The sequence below is a fragment of the Mauremys mutica genome, chromosome 2 (genome assembly GCF_020497125.1).
Source record: "Mauremys mutica isolate MM-2020 ecotype Southern chromosome 2, ASM2049712v1, whole genome shotgun sequence".
NCBI classification, from domain to species: domain Eukaryota; kingdom Metazoa; phylum Chordata; order Testudines; family Geoemydidae; genus Mauremys; species Mauremys mutica.
The window spans coordinates 177,135,518-177,155,672 of record NC_059073.1 but is presented as its reverse complement, the minus strand read 5'-3'; the positions used below and the strand labels follow the sequence as shown (position 1 = coordinate 177,155,672).

The 20,155-nt window shown below is 44.6% G+C and overlaps 1 protein-coding gene across 1 annotated transcript in view; it reads left to right on the top strand.

Moving 5' to 3' along the window:
• LOC123364581 (dynein axonemal heavy chain 5-like) overlaps positions 1 to 20,155 on the top strand; it is a 317,201-nt gene that overhangs the window by 21,632 nt on the left and 275,414 nt on the right. The window contains exons 5-9 of the mRNA XM_045006814.1: positions 5,555 to 5,655; positions 8,505 to 8,693; positions 8,795 to 8,869; positions 9,673 to 9,762; positions 12,278 to 12,349. Of these exons, the coding sequence (XP_044862749.1) occupies positions 5,555 to 5,655; positions 8,505 to 8,693; positions 8,795 to 8,869; positions 9,673 to 9,762; positions 12,278 to 12,349 (527 nt within the window). The remainder of the gene's footprint in view (positions 1 to 5,554; positions 5,656 to 8,504; positions 8,694 to 8,794; positions 8,870 to 9,672; positions 9,763 to 12,277; positions 12,350 to 20,155) is intronic.

Sequence of the window (20,155 nt, the reverse complement as noted above, 5' to 3'; positions counted from 1 at the left end):
GTAGCCCACGCAATCGTTGAGCAACTGCTCTCAAAGGTAGTGACCCTAGGAAACGTCCAGGTCGTCAGAGATGGCTTCGCCGCGATGGGATTCCCAAACTGCGGTGGGGCTATAGATGGGACTCACATCCCTATCCTGGGACCAGCCCACCAGGCCAGCGAGTACATTAACCGAAAGGGCTACTTTTCTATGGTGCTGCAAGCACTGGTGGACCATAGGGGATGTTTTACCAACATCTACGTCGGGTGGCCGGGCAAGGTTCATGACGCGCGTGTGTTCAGGAACTCTGGTCTGTTTAAACGCCTCCAGGCAGGTACTTTCTTCCCGGACCACAAAATAACGGTTGGGGATGTGCAGATGCCTACAGTGATCCTCGGGGACCCAGCCTACCCGCTAATGCCCTGGCTCATGAAGCCCTATACAGGCGCCTTGGACAGTGAGAAGGAACTCTTCAACTACCGGCTGAGCAAGTGCAGAATGGTGGTGGAGTGTGCTTTCGGACGTCTCAAGGGGAGATGGCGGAGCTTACTGACTCGCTCGGACCTCAGCGAAAAAAATATCCCCGTTGTTATTGCCGCTTGCTGTGTGCTCCACAATCTCTGTGAGAGCAAGGGGGAGACCTTTATGGCGGGATGGGAGGTTGAGGCAAATCGCCTGGCTGCTGATTACGCTCAGCCAGACAGCCGTGCCGATAGAAGATCCCAGCGGGAAGCGCTGTGCATCCGGGAGGCTTTGAAAGCTAGGTTCCTCGGAGAGCAGGGTAACCTATGACTCTCCAGTTGATTTACAGAGAAGCTGAACCTGAGCCTGTTTCAGTGACTGTTGACTTCGATCTGCGGTTACATACCCCGTTCTCCAGGTTTCCCCCCTTCCAGCACACGTTTTAAAATAAATTTAATGGAACACTGATTATTAACAAAGTTTTCTTTAATTATGAATTCCTGTTCAAGGGTTGAAACATGGACGCAGACTGTGGTGGGTACGGTGTGCACTGATGTACAGACCGCTTCTACACTAGAGGAATGACAGGCTCCTGCACCTACAGCGGTCTCTGGGGGGAGGACGGTTGCAGGTGGGTGTGCAGGAAGGGGTGGGTTTGCAGGAAGGGGTGAGGGGTGCCGTCTTTGGGACGGAGTTTGGATGCAGGCTCTGGGCTGGGGGTTGGGGCATAGGAAGGGGTGAGGGGTGTGTGGGAAGGGTGAGTATGTGTCCGTGGATGAGGGCTCTTGCTGGGGCTCAGGGCATCGGAGAGGCTCGTGGCTAGGGTGGAAGGGCATGGTAAGGGCAGCCTGCCTTGCCATTTGTGGATGGCAGGCGCTAGGACCCTGGGGCAGCATACACCTCACAGACTGACCCGGGGCAGCATTCACCTCCCAGAATGACCCTGGTGCCTAGTGACTGCAGTCTGTGTGTGTCCTGCTGTTGATCCTGCCCCCAAGTCTGTACCCTGGTAATGGAGGCTGTCCTATGCAATTAAAAAACCCCTCCCCCCCCTTCACACAAAGTCTTCTGACAAGGAAAACGTGACGGAAACAGTGAATAACAACAAACTACTCTTAATACTCAACTACACAGTGGGGGGATGAAACTTGGATTTGGGACTGGGTGATCCAGGAAGGGAAGCACTTCTCATACTTTAGGGAATGAGAGCTGTTTGGTACATGAGCGCTCTGCTGGAGTGACAGTTTTCACGGCCCCTAGCGCCCCTCCTTCTTGTGATTTTGGGTGAGGGGGGGACAGGACTTTGTGGCGGGGGAAGGCGGTTGCAGATACAGTTCAGGGGGGCTCTCTGCTCCTGCCTGCGGTCCTGCAGAACATCTACAAGGCGCCAGAGCGTGTCCGTTTGCTCCCTCATTAGCCCAAGCAGCGTTTGAGTCGCCTGCTGGTCTTCCTGCCGCCACCTGTCCTCCCGTTCGCTGTGTGACCGCTGGTGCTGACATAGGGTCTCCCTCCACTGTCTCTGCTCGGCCGCCTCGGCTCTGGAGCAAGCCATCAGTTCCGAGAACATGTCGTCCCTAGTCTTTTTCTTTCGCCGCCTAATCTGCGCCAGCCTCTGTGAGGGGGATGCCGGGGCAGTTTGTGAAAGAGCCGCAGCTGTGTGATGGGAAAAAGGAAGTGATTTCCTTGAAAAGATACATGTTTGCGAACACTGAACACAGTCTAGTCAGTTTCTGTGAAGAAGACCATACAGGGCACCTAGTCTCACGAGCTCTCAGGACAAGTTCGAGATTTCGGAATACGCTTTCATTGGCTGCGGTCTTGCACAGGAGATCGGACAAGCGGTGCGGTACAGCTGAATCCGTGTAGCAGCCAGGCCTGGTAAGCACTACACTATAGGCTGCTTAACAGTTAATGGATAGCTGTGCCCTCCCGCTGAAGGCAATCTGGAAAGCATAAAGTCTGACCCTGTTCCAGCCCCTCGCGGCTGTGCCCGGGAAAGATCACTGTATGCTTTTCCTCTGCGGCCTCCAACACGTGGCTGTTAAACGAAGGTCATTGCTATGCAAAGTAAAAGTCAAGCATTCACAATAGTAACAGTACACTAATTGCCCTAATTAGATGCAGCAGTCGCCGAACGAGATTACCCTGAGGCGGGTCACTCGGAGAGAGAGAGAGAGGATGCTGCTAGAATCCCTGCACAGACCAGGACCGTATGCTGCCATGCTGGTGGAGGCAATGATTCCGCTGTACATTAGGATGGCCTGGCGCGGAAGAGTGTGCTTCCATGGAGCACCAAATAAGGCACCTCTCCCCAGGAACCTCCTGCGGAGGCTTTTCGAGCTCCTGTACGAGAGCTTCGTGGAAGTGTCCCAGGAGGATTTCTGTTCCATCCCTATATGTGTGGACCTTCTTTTTATATAGTTTTATATGGAAAAGTTTTTATATAGTTTTTATATATTTTTTATTCCTGTTTTTAAAAAAATAAATGTTTCCATGTTTATAGCACTTACCGCTTGATCCTTCCCCTGATTCTGAGTCCGGGTTAACGGCCGGGGAGGGTTGGTAGGGGATCTCTGTGAGGGTGATGAAGAGATCCTGGCTGTCAGGGAAAGCGGTATTGTAAGCGCTGTTGCCTGCGTCGTCCTCCACAAACCCTTCCTCATCTTCCCCATCGGCGAACATCGCCGAGGAACTGCCCATCGACACTATCCCATCCTCAGAGTCCACGGTCACTGGTGGGGCAGTGGTGGCAGACCCACCTAGAATGGCATGCAGTGCCTCGTAGAAGCGGCATGTCTGGGGTTGGGCTCCGGAGCGTCCGTTTGCCGCTCTGACTTTTTGGTAGCCTTGTCTCAGGTCCTTGATTTTCACGCGGCACTGCGTTGTATCCCGGCTGTATCCTCTGAGTGCCATGGCTTTGGAGACCTTCTCGTAGGTCTTTGCATTCCGTTTGTTGGAGCGCAGCTCCGAAAGCACAGACTCATCGCCCCACACAGCGATCAGATCCAGGACTTCCCGGTCTGTCCATGCTGGGGACCTCTTTCTATTCTGGGATTGCATGGACTCCTCTGCTGGAGAGCTCTGCATCGTTGCAGGTGCTGCTGAGCTCGCCCTGATGTCCAACCAGGACATCAGATTCAAAGTGCCCAGACAGGAAAAGGAATTCAAATTTTCCCGGGTCGTTTACTGTGTGGCTGGTCAGAGAATCCAAGCTTGGACTGCTGTCCAGAGCGTCAACAGAGTGGTGCACTGTGGGATAGCTCCCGGAGCTACTAAGTTCGATTTGCATCCACACATAGCCTAATTCGAGATAGCCATGTCGAATTTAGCGCTACTCCCCTCGTCGGGGTGGAGTACCGAATTCGAACTAAAGAGCCCTCTAGGTCGAATTAAACGGCTTCCTGGTGTGGACGGTTGAGCGGTTAATTCGAATTAACGCTGCTAAATTCGATTTAAAGTCCTAGTGTAGACCAGGCCTATGAGTATGTTTGTGTGGTAAGTCATGTAAATGGATGTTGATACTGGTTTACCGGGTGATTTCCTTTATTTTTAATAGTTGTGTTTAAAGGAAATGCACTTAAACAACCTCATGTATGGGAATATTACATCAACAAGGGAGCAGGAAAAACATATTTTTAATATAAGAGATAGAAAGCCCATTCAGGACAATAAAGGATGCTCCGTCCAGAAGCTGGAATTTTTAAAAAATTAGTCAACTTAAAAAAAAATCAAGTTCACAGAGTGCTTTTAATTTTTAGAGGCGCGCGATTTTAGTTTATGTCTGTGTTATTTATCTGGAATCACATAGCATAGGATTCTTTCACACCAGTGATATAGAATATTGATGGTGCATCGATGTATGCTTTTTAAAGCTAGTTCTAGGGCTGGTCAAAATTTTTCTGTCAAAACTAAAACAGAAAATTGGGTTTTTCAACTAAACTGCAACTCCCATGAGGCACCGTGTAGGCATTTTTAATAAAAAATGTTTATCTTCAGCTGCAAGCTTTTGGCTGATAATGTTAGGTTTTCAGCCAGAATTTTTAAAGTTTTTGACTGAAATTTTTAAATTTTAATTTTTCGTCAAAATTTTCCATGGGAAAAAAGACTGTATTCCAACTTGCTCTAGATAGCACATACTTGATATATTTCAGTATCCTGGATATAAATATATATATATATATATATGACTGAAAAGTGGATTTTATTATTATTTCATATTGATATTATGATAGCATCCAGAGGCCCAATCAGGACCAGGGCTTCATTGTTCTAGATGCTGTACAAACATACATGAAGACACAATCCCTCCCTCAATGAGCTTGCAAGACAAGTGACGTACAAAGGGTAGTGGGAGAGTGTTACAATTAAATATATACATTTACAATTTTCTTCTAATAATTATGAATAGTCCAGTTCATAGAATATCAGGGTTGGAAGGGACCTCAGAAGGTCATTTAGTCCAACCCCCTGCTCAAAGCAGGACCAATCCCCAGACAGATTTTTGCCTCAGATCTTTAAATGGCCCCCTCAAGGATTGAGCTCACAACCCTGGGTTTAGTAGGCTAATGCTCAAACCACTGAGCTTTCCCTCCCCCTGCAAGCATTACTTTCCTTGAGGAGTGCTGCACTCCAAATTAAAAGTACTGCTCACAGGGTAAGGTACAATTTGAGTAAGGGTAGCAAAATCAAGCCCAAAGGCATTGATTTCTTAGAGACACTGTGACAGAGGTAGGTCTTGAGGAGAGAGTAGTGGCACTATGGATTAGTTCAGGGAAAGATTTGCATTCTTCCTGTCAAATACATATGCATGTATTTGTTTAATTTATGCTCTCAGTGTTGCAATTTTTTTCAATTAACATGTAACAAAAAAATCCCCAAAATGATTGTGCATGTGGTACTATTCTGTTGTTAAATAGATACTCAGTTTCACTTGCACCAAAGAAGGGCTCACTGATCTATAATTCCCAGAATTTTCCTTGGTTCCTTTTCAAAGATAGATGCTTTATAGCAACTTTCCTATCATCACTTGCGATTGCTGGTGTTAAAGATGCACTGTATTGCATATACAGCCAGTTAATATGAATAACTATAGCTTGCCATTTCTTTATCCTAGATGGTGAAGGAAAAGGCCACAGGCGTAGAGGTGCCTTTAAGAAGAATATTACTGAGCCAGGATCAGCTATAACAGCGTCATCTTCAACTGCTGCTGTTTCGGCAAGTGATTTCATTTTAAAATCTCTTGTCACCTAACTTTTGTCTTTTAACTATCAAAGCTTTTCCTTGACAGATCATTCTTGAAGGGTTCATTGTCAAAATGCAGTTGCTAAATTTGGTACAGATCTGCAAGGTGCTAAGGCCTGGATCCTCAAAGATATTTAGGTGCTTAATCCTCATTGAAATCAATGGGAGTTTGGCACCTGCATACCTTTGAGGATCTGGGCCTAAGTGTCTTTTGGGTGGTACCAAGTTCCTTCAGCCTCTGTTGACTGCAATGAACAGCAGTTCCTAGGAAGCCCTCATGACATGTGCAGAAGCAGACCTGTTATTTTCTGTGGTTACAATATTTTTATATTTGGTTTCAGTGTCACACACTGGTTCACCTCTTTTCTTTGTCTTCATAGGTTAAAGATAACCTAGGAAGACTTGACTAAGTGCTTCACAAACAAAGTGAAGTAAGCTTACTCTAGGAGTGTATCCTCATTCTGCTTCCATTCATGGTCTGAATAAAAATGTCAATCTGTATAGCTTCTCTGTGTCACAATCCTCACTCAGAAAACAATTAAAAAATATCCTACAGCAGTGGAATTGTCAAAAAACAACAGCAGCAAAACCTACATCAGATGATATATATATAAACTGATGCTTGATTAGTCACTTAATAACCATATAAAGAGACAAGGAGGGACTGAATTTCCCATATTTTATCCATCAAAGAGATGATAAACTCTTACTGCAGTGACATTAGCTAGAGCGCTAATTAAGAATGGCACCACTAACTGCTCTAAATTAAACTTATATACTCCTGTTATCAGGGCCGCCCAGAGGATTCCGGGGGCCTGGGGTCTTCAGCGGCGGGGGGCCCTTCCATTCCGGGACCCGCCGCCGAATTACCGCCAAAGCGGGACCCGCTGCTGAAGTGCAGCCCGGTCTTTGGGGCACTTCGGCGGCGGGTCCCGGAATGGAAGGGCCCCCCGCCGCCGAATTACCGCCGAAGACCGAGCTGAACTTCGGTTGCGGGTCCCGCTTTGGTGGTAATTCGCCAGTGCGGGGTCCTTCTGCCCCGGAGCGGAAGGACCCCCCGCCAGCGAAGACTGGGAGCGGAAGAAGCTCCTGGGCCCGGCCCCGCAAGAGTTTTCCGGGCCCCCCAGAGCGAGTGAAGGACCCCGCTCCAGGGGCCCCGAAAAACTCTCGTGGGGGCCCCTGTGGGGCCCGGGGCAAATTGCCCCTCTTGCCCCCCCCCTCTGGGCGGCCCTGCCTGTTATACCTAGCCATTATCACTAATAATTATACATTTGAGTGGTAAGTCTTCTGACTCTTGTTGAATGACATTTGGCTTGAGGGATACTGGGATTGGAACTTTGATCCTGGGCATATTGTAATACAAAACAAGAAAATATGTTACTGGCATGGAAGTCTGAGCTGTTACATTAATAATAGAGATGGTTCATGAATGGAAGAATTCTGTGTGGATCAGAAAAATGTGGCTCTTAGAGGCATAAGAATAGATCTGCCAAGTAACTAGTTATTTAGCTCCTCTTCCTGTGTCCTGGGCTCAGAGAGGTAAGGGAAATGCTTCTGAGAGGTAGGAAAGGAAGCTTAGAAACATCAGGACAGATTTTCTGGTGCAAGACTAAAGTGTAAGGGAAAAGGTGGCTTTAGGCCACATTTGTGCTCCCCAATTCAGTGACCAAGTGGGAGTCAACCTAATATCTGAGGTAATTAAGAGCATGCTAACAGCTGCTATAATTTTTGCCTGACTGTCCCATGCCCCAAGAACTGTTCCATTAGCTGGAGATTGCTGGAGTATAAGGACACTGTCCCATTTTTCCCAGCCATACCTCCTGCACTGGGAACAGGGAGGAGGGGAGTTGTAAGAGCAATTAAGTCAGCCCCATACCACACAAGCAGTTTCATGCAGATGAAGGGAATGCTCAGGTTGGTGGTTAAGATGAATGGCTGTATGACTGCTTTGTGCCGCAGGACCCTGCAAACCAGAGGACCTGGCTCATTGGAATGAATCTTTACTTTTCATTTTTCTACGAGGTGTATATTTCTTCTTATAAAACTGGTAAAGATTTGCTATTTATTTCAAAATTTCTTCTTCACCATGTGCTTTCCTCCTTATTATGCAGATCTGAAGATTGTTTAAAAATCCTTTGTCTGTATGGGCTTTTTTCTTTCCATTTCTATTACAGTCCGAAAGCCCAGTTAAACATGTTCCAGTGAGAGAGGAGAGTGAGGCTGATGGTGATTTTGCGGTGGAGCTGTTTGTTTGTTTGTTTCTGTTGAGTAACAATCTTGCAATGGTAGTTCACAGTGCTGACAGTAGAGATGGGCATGGACTGAAAGCTGAGAAATATACACTTAGAGGTTTGGAAGCTGGATTCCCAGAGTTCAGCATCTATGGATTAGGTCCAGTTTTTGACATATGTTTTTATTGTGAATTTAGGTCTGAGTACACCTCTATTTCTGGGGTGCAGATATGAAGTTTTAATTGTACTGGCCCTATAATGTGTAATATTTTTGCCTTGGAGAGTTCCCTAGAACTGATGTTCCTCTCTTTTTTTTAATTTAACTTTGTAATGGTATTTTCTTATACAATATTGTAGATATCAATCTATGCAACTATTTGTATCATTACTGTAAAATAAAAACTTCAAAAAAAATTTAAAATGTGTTAAAAAGCATTTTACTAAGCCAAGTAATGTACCTTCCATCAAATCTCCCTGTTTAAATAATTTTTGAAACTGTCTTAAAAAGCAACAGCATATGCTGTTTAAATTTTAAATGAAAAAAAGGGTGTTGAAAACTAATATATTTTCTAAAACATTTTTCTCTTCTAGCCAAATGGGAAGAAAAATGTAGTGCTATCCAGTGAAGCTAAGAAAGAATTGGCCAAGCAGGCCAAAGTCACCAAGGAGGAGAGAAGAGCTCAGTTAGACGATAGACACAAGTATTTGATATTAAGATTAGCAGATGGAATAGGCTTAAATGAACAGGAAGTAGAGGATTCTGTTATTTCTGATGAAAAGGTAATATTTATTTTGTATCTATGAAATGTTTCCTAAATTGCCATACATCAGATTTTTCTGAGAATATTTTATAATTAACTAGCACTGTAATTTTGTTTTAGTTTCAACTTGTAGGAGAATTCTTTGCAGAGAACGGACTTAAAAAGTTACTTTTCTTTTACCAAGATGCATGCCAGGTATGTTTCTAGCATTACTGTTGCAAATAGCAAAGTTAGATTAAAACATTTTTGAAAGGCAATTGCATATTTATTGTAAAGCTCAGAAAATCTTAGAGCATTCTCTTATATACATTTGTATTTACAAACCATAGATCTAATTCTGCTCCCTCTGAAGTCACTGGCAAAATCCCCATTGACTTCAGTGGGAACAGGAGCAGGCCCTCTTGGTATGGTATGGTACTATTCTTAATCTCAGTAGAAAACAGAAGACTCAGAAATGGCCAAAAGAGGAAGTTATCAAGATTTAAAAAGGGATTGACTGTTTACTATGGTAAACTGTTCACTATGATAAGACACTCAAAAACTAGAGGAACTAATTGTGAAAACAGGAGAATTGGACCAACTATTTCATTCTTCCCCTCTGATCTGAACCATGCCCAGCTCTAGTGACAAGGAAGCAGTGATTCAAGAGCAGAGGCGGGCTCTCTGCTCTTTCCATGTAGCTTTGAACAACCTGCTCTCATGAAGAAGGCTTGCCTATGAAACATTGCAGACTAAGTTTTCTGACTTTTTTTCCCTTCCTCCTCTGAGTTTTTTTGTGAGAGGGGAACTTTTAAACCAATTGCAGAAGGCTGTGATTGTGCCCTTGTTACTCAGATAAAACGGAGCCAAGAATTATGTCTAGAGCTATGGATTCATCTCTGATTCAGAATAAACTATAGTTATAGTTCCTACATTTAATTAGGATGAATTACATAATGATTAATAGTTTCCATGGAATTTTTATTTTAGTAACATCTTATTTATAATTTAATTGGCAGCAAAAGTCAAATGTTCCTTTGAGGACAGATGGGTCTTCCCCAAGTTCACTTTTGCAGAAGAAGTTATTTATTACCATGGGTTCTACCGAGGTATGATCCATTTATTCCTTAGATTAAATTTGTGAATGCTTTCATGATGGAAAATATGGTATACTGGTAAGTGCTAAATATTGTGCAATGTTAAAATAGCTTTATATAATTGTTAGATATACCAGTGTCTCCATAATTACAAGTTCTCCCACCAGATTATAAACTGAGATGAGAATTCTACAGGAAAACTGACTTTGAAGGCAATGATGTTTAACAGATTTCAGAGCTCATTATCAGGAAGAGAGCTGGTCAAATAATTCATTGTTAATAGTATTGTAAATGTTGGAAGTCTTTTTTTAAACAAGTGCTGGTAATTCATGAATTATATTTTTCACTGTTCAGTCATTTCTAGTTTAGAGGTAGATCCCATAATAAAAAGAAATTTTTGTTCTTTAAAATGTACGTATTTTTTGAGGATGTATATTTTAAAGCATAAAAATTATGTATATTCTTCCAACAAAATACTTTTAGTTTTGATTCTGTTCTATTCTATATAGGGAATACCTCCCCCATCACTGTTATATCTGAGTATCTTCTAGTAGTGCACTAAGTGACATTTGGGCTCAACCTCCGAATAGGAGTTGTGGTGGTAAACAACTTAATTAGTTTTAATAGACAGCTGGACAAATTTTTGAATGCAGTTGTGTGATGAGGTTGTTTGTGATGGTAGGGGGCAAGGTTCAACAGCTCTGGAGCTCACTTCTAATTTATATCTTATGTGGGAGAAAAATGAGTTCTCACTCTGAGGTTGGTTGCAACATGCCAGAAGCAACAAGCCGGGGTGTCCCGCCTATTCTCTGTCTGTGGCACATAATTGTCTAATCTCTTGTGGGTTGTAATACTTGCCTCTCATTTCGATTGTTGAGTTTAGTCTGCAGGTCCTGGGTGATGTTGGCGGTCTGTGATATACAGGAGGTCAGACTAGAAGGTGTAATGGTCCTCTCTGACCGTAAACTCTGTGACTTTGTCAGCAGGGTCCACATGATCACATAGTGCGCGCAGGCTATTGTGACACCCTGGCTTGTTGCAAACTAAGTGTTTGTGTAGACAAGCCCTCAGAAAAGGCATGTTAAAAAAGAGTGTCTTGCACTTGGAGCACACGGTGGTGAGGTTTGTGATGATCGTTAGTTCCTGGGGGAGTTCATTCCATAGTCTAAAACCATGAAAGCTCAGTCTCTTGCACAGGTGAGCTTTACCTTATTGCAGAAAGTCCTGCTGTGCCTAAGGAGTCGAGTCATGGTCCTTGTTCTGGAGTTTTAGCGATCTTTTAGATATGCTGTGCCCTGGCCATTGAGTGCCTTCAAGATAAGAACAGAGACCTTGAACTTGGCTTAACGTTCTATGGGAAGCCAGGGTACAGAGCTAAGGACAGGTGTGATGGTCTACATTGCTGAGGAGATGCACTGAGGTGTTCTGTACTAGTTGGAGTTTCCTAATGGATGATGATTTCATAACCACAGGGCTGGCCTTAGGGCGCCGTAGCCACGGGGGCGCCACAAGGGGCTTGACCTTCCCCAGACTGGCGGTGGCTGGACTCCTCTCTTCTCCAGTCCCTTTCCTGCACTGGGCTGGCGGGCTTCTCCCCGCCCCCACTCCCCTGGCCCTCCCTCCCTCGCGCCTCATCCGGCCAGCTGAGGGCTCCGGCTTTGTCCCAGCCCTGGGGAGCCCAGAGCGGCGCGGCCGGGGCTGGTCACTGGCGGTGTGGCCCACTGCTTGCTGCCCAGAGTGGAGCCGAGTCCCTCCCTGCCTGCGGTCCTGCGCCACTTGGTCTCTGGCGGGGGCTGGCCGGGCTGGGACCAGGAGGAGCAAACTTCCATGTGGGGGGAAGCTGGAAGGGGGACTTAAAGTGACAGTGTGTTCACTTTATTTTGACCATCTCTAGTTGCATATATCTGTATGGTGTCTAGCACAGTTGGGATCTCATCTTTGATTGCAGTTCTTAAGTGATACCGTAATATAAATAAATAATAAAGAGAAACATGGAGCACAGAATTTTATTCAGATTTAAAGATTTTCATTTTATTTGTAAGCTCATTTAGCTGTAGATACTTGTAATTTAGCTGAGTGTTGTCTGAGAAACTGATAGTTCAGTTTGCCCATGGTTCTAATCCACCAGAAGGGAAAAAGCTGATGTTAGACATTTAAAAATGTATTTGGATTGAAAAAAATACACTTTGAGGGATTTTTTTAAATTAAATAAATGGAAGGAAAGACTATTCCAAAATGGTTCATTCTGGCCTAAAAATACAATGAATCTATGAAGGTACTTGAAATGCTTGAAAATTGAACATTTCCTCAAGTATGCTCAGTGAATTAATGCCAGCTTAGAAACAAAGCTGAGTGATTGATATTTGAGAACCAGTTATTTGCCTAGAAATGTACAGAAGTCTCAGTAAATAGTTCCTTAAATATTTTCAAGTAATTGATTTTTCTTTATAATTTAGTTTTTGTCTCTTTCCAATTTGTTGAGTATATTATTTTTACTTGTATGTATTATATCTGTCTTTTTTTACAGGGCTTAACAGGAACTTGTGCATTTTTTCTAAGGACTACAGATAAAGCAATAACTACAGCAAATATCTCTCAGGTCAGGCAAAAATCAGATAATGTTTACAGCTTACTTAAAATTTAGGACTTGATCCTACAAACCTTTACTCACACAACTAGTCACAATGGAGTCAGATAAAGCAGCAGGGAGTATTTGCATGAAAAGGGCTACTTGGATATGTTAGGATGTTCCTTTATGATCTGGAAAAATATTTACAGCCTAGCAGTGTTCTGACGTGAATAATTATGCAGGTAGCTATTCACAGGATTTATGATGAACATCAGAAAAGATGTAATAACCCATTGTATGAGTAAAACTCCCTTATTTTCTGAAGTGAAAATGTAAAATTCAATAGAGAAATGTTTAAATCTGTAGACTTTACTCATATGACTAATTCTTACTCATGCAAGTAACCCAAATAAAGTAAATGGGGCTGATCACATGAGTAAGGGTTGTGGGCTGAGGCCTAAGTCCAGAATCATAATCAGAGGATTAAGGAAGGATACTTGGGATTCAGGCCCAGTCGTCTAAGCCGGTGTGAGCAAACTTTTTGGCCTGAGGGCCACATCTGGGTATAGAAATTGTATGGTGGGCCAGGAATGCTCACGAAATTGGGGGTTGGGGTGTGGGAGGGGGTGAGGGCTTTGGCTGGGGGTGTGGGCTCTGGGGTAGGGCCAGAAATGAGGAGTTCAGGGTGCAGGAGGAGGCTCCGGGCTGGGGCAGGAGGTTGGGGTGCAGGCTTTGGGGCGGGACTGGGGATGAGGGGTTTGGGGTGCAGGAGGGTGCTCTGGGCTGGGACCGAGGGGCTCAGAAGGTGGGAGGGGGATCAGGGCTGGGGCAGGGGGTTGTGGCACAGGGGGGTGGGTGGGTGGGTGAGGGTTCCGGCTGGGGGTGCAGACTCTGCGGTGGGGCTGGGGATGAGGGGTTTGGGATGTATGAGGGTGCTCTGGGCTGGGACCGAGGGGTTTGGAGGGCAGGAGGGGGATCAGGGCTGGGGCAGGGGGTTGGGATGCAGAAGTGGCTCAGGTGCAGGCTTTGGGTGGTGCTTACCTCAAGCAGCTTCTGGAAGCAGCGGCATGTCTCCCCTCCTGCTCCTCCATGGAGGCACGGAGGCGTGGCTAGGTGGCTCTGCTGCTGCCCCGTGTGCAGGCACCACCCCTGCAGCTCCCACTGGCTGCAGTTCCTAGCCAATGGGAGCTGCAGAGCCAGCTCTTGGGGTGGGAGCAGTGTGTGAGCCCCCTGGCTGCCCCTATGTGTAGCAGCCAGAGGGGGGACATACCACTGCTTTCAAGAGCCATGCGAAGCCATGGCACACACGGAGAGGGCCAAGCCCCAGACCCTGCTCCCCAGTGGGAGCTCAAGGACCGGATTAAAAGGTCTGACGCACCAGATGTGGCCTGCGGGCTGTAGTTTGCCCACCCCTGGTCTAAGTGGACTCAACATAGCAGTGAGTCAGTGAGACACTGAGTTTATTGGTGAGTGAGGAGGTCAATATTGTGGAATGCACTTGGAGGAAACAATGAGATAGACCTGTCTGGGGTAGGGAGGAACAGGTGTTTTGAGAGAGACGAGGATAAATGAGTCAGTGGAGTCTGAGAAGGCGGTTCCATGATGTGAGAACATGACGTTTTGGTGTATCCAGGCCCCATTTAATCTTTATCCACGAGTCAGAAGGACCCCAAATGGGAACAAATCAGTAGAATGCAGGACTAAAGAGAGCTCTGCGGGATGTAGCTACTGAAGCTAGTGAACTTAGTCTTTCTAAAAGCCAAGAAATATACATTAATACCAGCAAATGTCTTAGATTGCCTTCACCTTATCTAATAAAATATTTATAACAGCGCCATTACAGAGAAGAGGGGGAGAGACATTTTCAGCAGAAATTTGAAAAAAGGAGTTGAGGATGCTCAGCATAACTCAAGATTGTGTCCCTTCCACCCCACCCCACCCCCGATTTCAACAGAAGCACATTTCTGGCTCTAAGGCCCTCTGTCAAAAAAATCATTAAACTCGTGTTTAACTTAAGTATTTGCTTAACTTTAAATGCTTTTCTGAATTGGAATGGACTTAATTTTGTGCTTAAATGCTTAAGTATTTTGCTTAACCAGGGCCTAAGTTAGCACACAGGTGAAATTGTGGCTTTGTTTCTTTAATAATTTTAAATTGTTTTTGTATTTTGTGATAATTTAAAATTAATTGATTTATTTTTTCTTTTAAAACAAGGTGGTGTGACTATTTACTTTAGATTGTTTAATTTACCCCTCATCTTGAATCTGGGTGCATTAAACATCTGTGCCCCAATCCTGCAAACACTTATGCATGTGTTTAAATTTAGTCACATGAGTAGTCACCCTACTAATGTGAGTAAAGCTATGCATGTGTTTTAAAGGTTTGCAGGATCAAGTCTTGGTAACACACAAACACAGTTGTTACTAACAATTGACTGCAAGCCTTGCTTTCCTCTACTCACTGTCAATGCAAGTTCCTTTTCAGCTGCACAACCAAATTATGCAAACACCAAATTGAATAGATGCACCTTTAAAAACATTTTAAAATAGATATTCCCTAAAACTAAAAGCAAGATATAATCCAAAGCATATGCCTACCCTATACAGCAAAATACAATTAAAATCTTTCAAGACATTTGGAGGGATTGTCATTTTCAGGAAACACTGAAATAGCTTTATAAAGGGAATCCAAACATGCCAAATTTAACACACAAATAAAAAAAGAGAGTCTGAGTCTATACCCTTCCGAACTATTGATACATTTATTTTTGTAAAAGCTGATGAATTCTGTTGCACAGCTTCTTTCCTCATTCATCACTAATGGGTTAATGCCCCCCCACCTATGGACTTCAGGAGTGGTCGAGTGTTGCTTCTGGAGACTCCAGGACTATGCCATTCCTTCATCTGTGGCTACCAGATTTTCTGCCTTTGGCAGTAGAGCAAGTTGGTGGTTTAGTTTTTCCCAACTATTTTATTTTATTTTAATTGTTATTCATTTTTGTGCAGTAGTGATTTATAATCTTCCTCCCTTCCTCTGCCTCCTCCCGTGGGTGGGGTAAAGACCAGTGTGATGGTCTCAGCCACCTGGATCCAGCACTGCAGTGCCTCCCTGCTGGACTCCTCTGCCTCCACTCAGGCATGGCAGAGTCAGACAGGAATGTCAGGCCCCCATCCTGCCCCAAGGAACCGGGACTCCAACATGAAAACGCCTGATTGGCAACCTCTGAGCTTTTGGTCAGGGAATATAAGGACAAAGAGGACACTAGGAGGCAGCTTCCTCGGTAAGTCCTGCAACAGACCTGGCTGGAGGGAGAAAATGTCACTGAAAGGACCCAAGTTTCTCCCCCACATAGTGAAGTGGGTCCTTGACTCACTCAGGAACGAAGCAGGGCTCCTAATCTGCTCCTCTTCCTCTCACTGTGAATTGAGGGAGTCTCATGGTACTCAGGGATAAGTGCTGCAAACCCCAGAGACTTTGGGTCACAAAAAGGAAAAACAATTGTGTCCTTCCCAAGGCAGCAATTTGTATCCTTAAATGAACATGTGAGGAGAAGATCAGGGGTTAAACCCCTTTTCCTTTGCCTTCCCTCCAGAAGGAGTGTTTTCTGGGGCTTTTCTCCTGTACAGAGGCTCTCACAGTGCGCTGAATCAGGCTCACCACCCTTTGCCCCTCGTCGTATGTCTGGGTTTGCAGAAAAGCCTGGTCCTCTTGAGCAGCCCTGCCTCAGACTGCTGCGTAATTGGAACTGTGCCTGGCTGGCTCTCAACCCAAGGATCCTCTCTCTGTCACAGACAAGGGCTCGGGTTCAGGCAGCAGTGGAATGGGATTTGTGCCTTGTGATCAGCCATAAACCCTTGCTCTGCCAAGGAAAAGGGCTGAGTCTGAAAGGCAGGGAAAGGTCTCTATCTTGCTGACCACCCCTCATCTGCTTCACAGACTGGCTCCACAAGCAAAAGGCATATTTGAGCTGGTGTGTGACCAGAACAGAGGCACATGCGGACTCTGTTCCCACAGAGGTGCACCATCATGGGATTATAGAGGGGTAAATGAGAAATCCCTTCCTATGTTCAAAATGATCCTGATTTACTGAGTAAAGCCCTGAGAAGTAGTAGGTTGTTCCTGCAGTATTTATTTGCATGCTAGCCAGCCTGAGGGAGCAGGCAGGCAGCCTTTCAGGCTCCCAGAGATATCTAGCAAGCTACTTCCCCAATTGCGGTATTTGGTCCATTACTCTTCCTTGGTTTGGTGGTTTCGAGGTCATGTTGAATAACATACTACCTCTCCTCTGTAAAAAGCCAGGGGAAGTACCACAGTTGCACCACCAACCGCCTCCACACAACTGGCTGTACTCTTCCAAGACAGGATGCCCGTGTCCTGCAAGGAACTCATTAATATTAATAAAACATCTTCCCTTTCAAGCATTATTAAATACACAGTTTCACATAGATGCCTCCTTGAGACCCATCATAACATCCAAATGAGGCCATCTGATTGAAACCAAATGTTAAACTAAAAGTCATATAAAACCAAAGAAATGTTGTAAGTTTGGGGAGCCTAACACTGGTGAAGCTGTAGCTCTATAGGTGAAAGACACAGTCACACCCTCAGAAAGGGACTTCCTTCCAAACGTGCCCATAGACCATAAAACTGATGCCACATTGCACAGCAATTTCAAAGCTTCAGTTAAAGCTTTGCAGAGCAAAGGTTTTTCATATATTCAGTAAGGAAAGCCCACTTGGTGTAAACAAGTGTCTTATCATCTAGCATTAGGAACCTGGCTTGGAGTGAGACATCTTAGGTTCTGTCCTGGTCAAATCCTTGATGTGATTTGTGATGTGCAATGGTTTCCAACTTGATGGGTACAAAGAAGCCATGTTACACTCAGGACAGCAATCAGTCATCCTAAACAGATACCTTTTGAATCCAAACTTACAGGTGAGGAACCATTTGGGGAAACAGTAGAGAAATTAGTAACTGAGAGTGCACAGAGACTTCAGTCTTTGTTATCAATGCCAGCACAGCAATCCGACCAACTCCAATGGTATCCAAAAAGGGACTTTTCCGCTGGCAGAGGGAAAAGTCAGGAGCAGAAGTTTCCAAAGAAATCTGGATGTATTTTCCTCCAAAACAAAAAAAATTGTCAGCATGACAAAGATAAAGAGCATTTGTGTATGAGAATTCACAATTCCTGTACAAGACTCTTCCTTCTTATCCATCCTCTGCACCTAGAGCCTTGAGAAATAGATGGTAGTAATCACAGCAAGGGACAGGTCACAATTTACACACTTATACTCCATGTATAGACAATTTACCAATCTGTAGCCTGTCCTGAGAAACAGACCCATTCATTACTGGGCAGCTGCTGGAAAGGATTTGTAGCTACCACTTCTTCAAAATCAAGAAGAGATTTTGATCCCAATGCTGAGAGTTGCTCACAGGGGTCAAAACAGACAAGGATCTGGCCATAATTTTACCACGATGGTAGAGATTAGCAAAGAACCAAAACTTCATTGCATCAGTCACTTCCTGGCCGTGGTCATTCATAGCCAATTGTTTCCAATGGCTAGGATTGCACATGTGTTGTGTTAGTTTCATTCCTGAGTGGATCTTTCAAACTGTGCTTGCAGAAATTCCTTCTGAAGACATGGAACTATGCACTTGATGCAGTGCAAAATTAGGTGTCATTCTCAGATCACATCCAAATATCCCTTTGTGGGTAGGTAAGTACAAACACACTGAAAGGCAACCCAATTTTTACTTTAGACCCTTTCATACTCACTCTGGACACAAGCTTCCCAGGGTGGGGAGCATACTTGGCAGACAAATTTCCAAAATCTCAGAGAATGAACTAAATGGTTCACTTTGACATCTCTATCAGTGGCATGTATGAACAACAACACCTCTCCCATCTTGTTCATATGGTATTAGAGCAGTTGGCTATCGAGTCCAATATGTTGACTGTGACAGTGGCCTGTATCAGCTGCATCAGTAGAAGGTGCAAGAAACCATGCAGTGGGCAATTACAATGCCCTCAAGAGAAGAGAAGTCACCTACTTTCCATTAGAGGTTGGCTTATAACTGAGGCATGAACGTTTAGTGTAACCAGAGGTCAGACTTCTCTGTGGCACAGAAAATAGTTTTCTGAGCAGAGAAGAATCTGCAACCTTTCAAGACAGGTCACATGAAGGACACAGAAAAGAAGGAAAAGGGAGAGTTAGTCCTTCTTCCCATCCTCTACTGGCCTAGAAGATGCTTTGGACTTACTAAATAGCCAAGGACACCACACTGTAACTTCAGAGAAGGCCAAACCTCTTGAAGCAGGAACTTCTTCATCTAGACCAGGAACTTAAGCAGGAACTTAATCTAGACCATCTACACTTAACAGCCTGGGCATCAGAAGAGAAGTGTAGTTCAGCGTGGATTCGCCATTAACCTCAGATACAGTTTGGTATCCAGACACAACCGGGATATTTCACTCACTGATTTGTTCAAATTTACATTTCTGGTGTGAGGGAAAACAGAAAGCTCTTTGGGATAGGGACTGCCTCTTTGTCTGTGCTCAGCAAAATGGGGCCTTGGCCTCCAGATGCTGCCGTACTATACATACAATAATAGTCACAAAGTTCTGGTGATCTCAGCTATGCTAGAGTTTCTCCAGAATGGTTGGTTGGATTCCTACAACCAAGCACCATAGAACATGGGTATCAGCCCTAGCAGTGATCTGTAGGTAGGCACATTAGACTCTTCATTTGAGTATCATAAAATGCCACGATTAATCAGGATGACAGATTAGACAAGCCTATGACTAGCCTTTCTAGTCCCCATTACCTCCAAAAGCAGATTTTGGAATTAATTCCTGTATCTATACAAGAACCATGTTGTTGTTGTCATGAGCAAAAGGTGGTGGTTAAAGCATTCTGCCCATGGTAAGTTCTTTGCACAATTCCTGCAAAATAGTTCTCCCATCATTTTGTTCTAACCCTTGATGCTGATTTGATAGGCTGTGACATGCATGAGCATTGCTAGTTTGCTATTCATCTCATTCGATCCAAAATGTCAAGATCTTAGGGCCTCAAAGTTGCTTCATGCAAGATGTTACAATCCTGCATCAGTTGACATGCTAGGCATCGGGGAAAGTATTTGCAGAAATCCCTTGGGCATTGGAGAAGAAGTGTACGAGCCTCACCTGAGAAAGAGTTGCAAAATAAGTCTCCATTTCTCTGCAGAGGCATTCTTTGGTAGGAAGGTGCTACTAGGTTGGGTCCTACATAATTCCTTTGTGTACAAAGATCTTGCTTTATATGTGGGGGAATGTCCATTCCAGCCTGCATTTCTACTATAATAATAATAATTAAAACACTGCTTATCTTTCCCCTATTACTTCTTTGAATCACTGCCTGCTACTTCCTATTAGTGATGAATGAGGAGAAAAGCTATGCACCAGAATGAGAAATTTCTTACCTGATCGTTTTATTTCTGTCAGCAGCTTCTCTCTGAGTTCAATGCATCCTAGTAGTGTGGTAAAAGACAAGAATACTTTTTTTCTGTACAGAAAGATTTAGACATATAATTCTCTTAAGGTTTATCATGGATTTCACTCACCACTGTGGCACCTCCTGCTGGCTGTCTCGGGGATTAGCACTGCTAGCCGGTGTGCCCTCTCCTGGCGGTGCCTCGCTCATCATTGTCACCGCCTGCAAACCCGCCTCAGTCCAAATACTGCAGCATCCTCTTCATGACTTAACTCTCCCGTATCACTGTTCCCTGCACAGCCTCTGTAGGTTGCTTTTAACCCCTTCTTCGCCAGTGTGGGGCAGATACCCCATCACAAGTTTA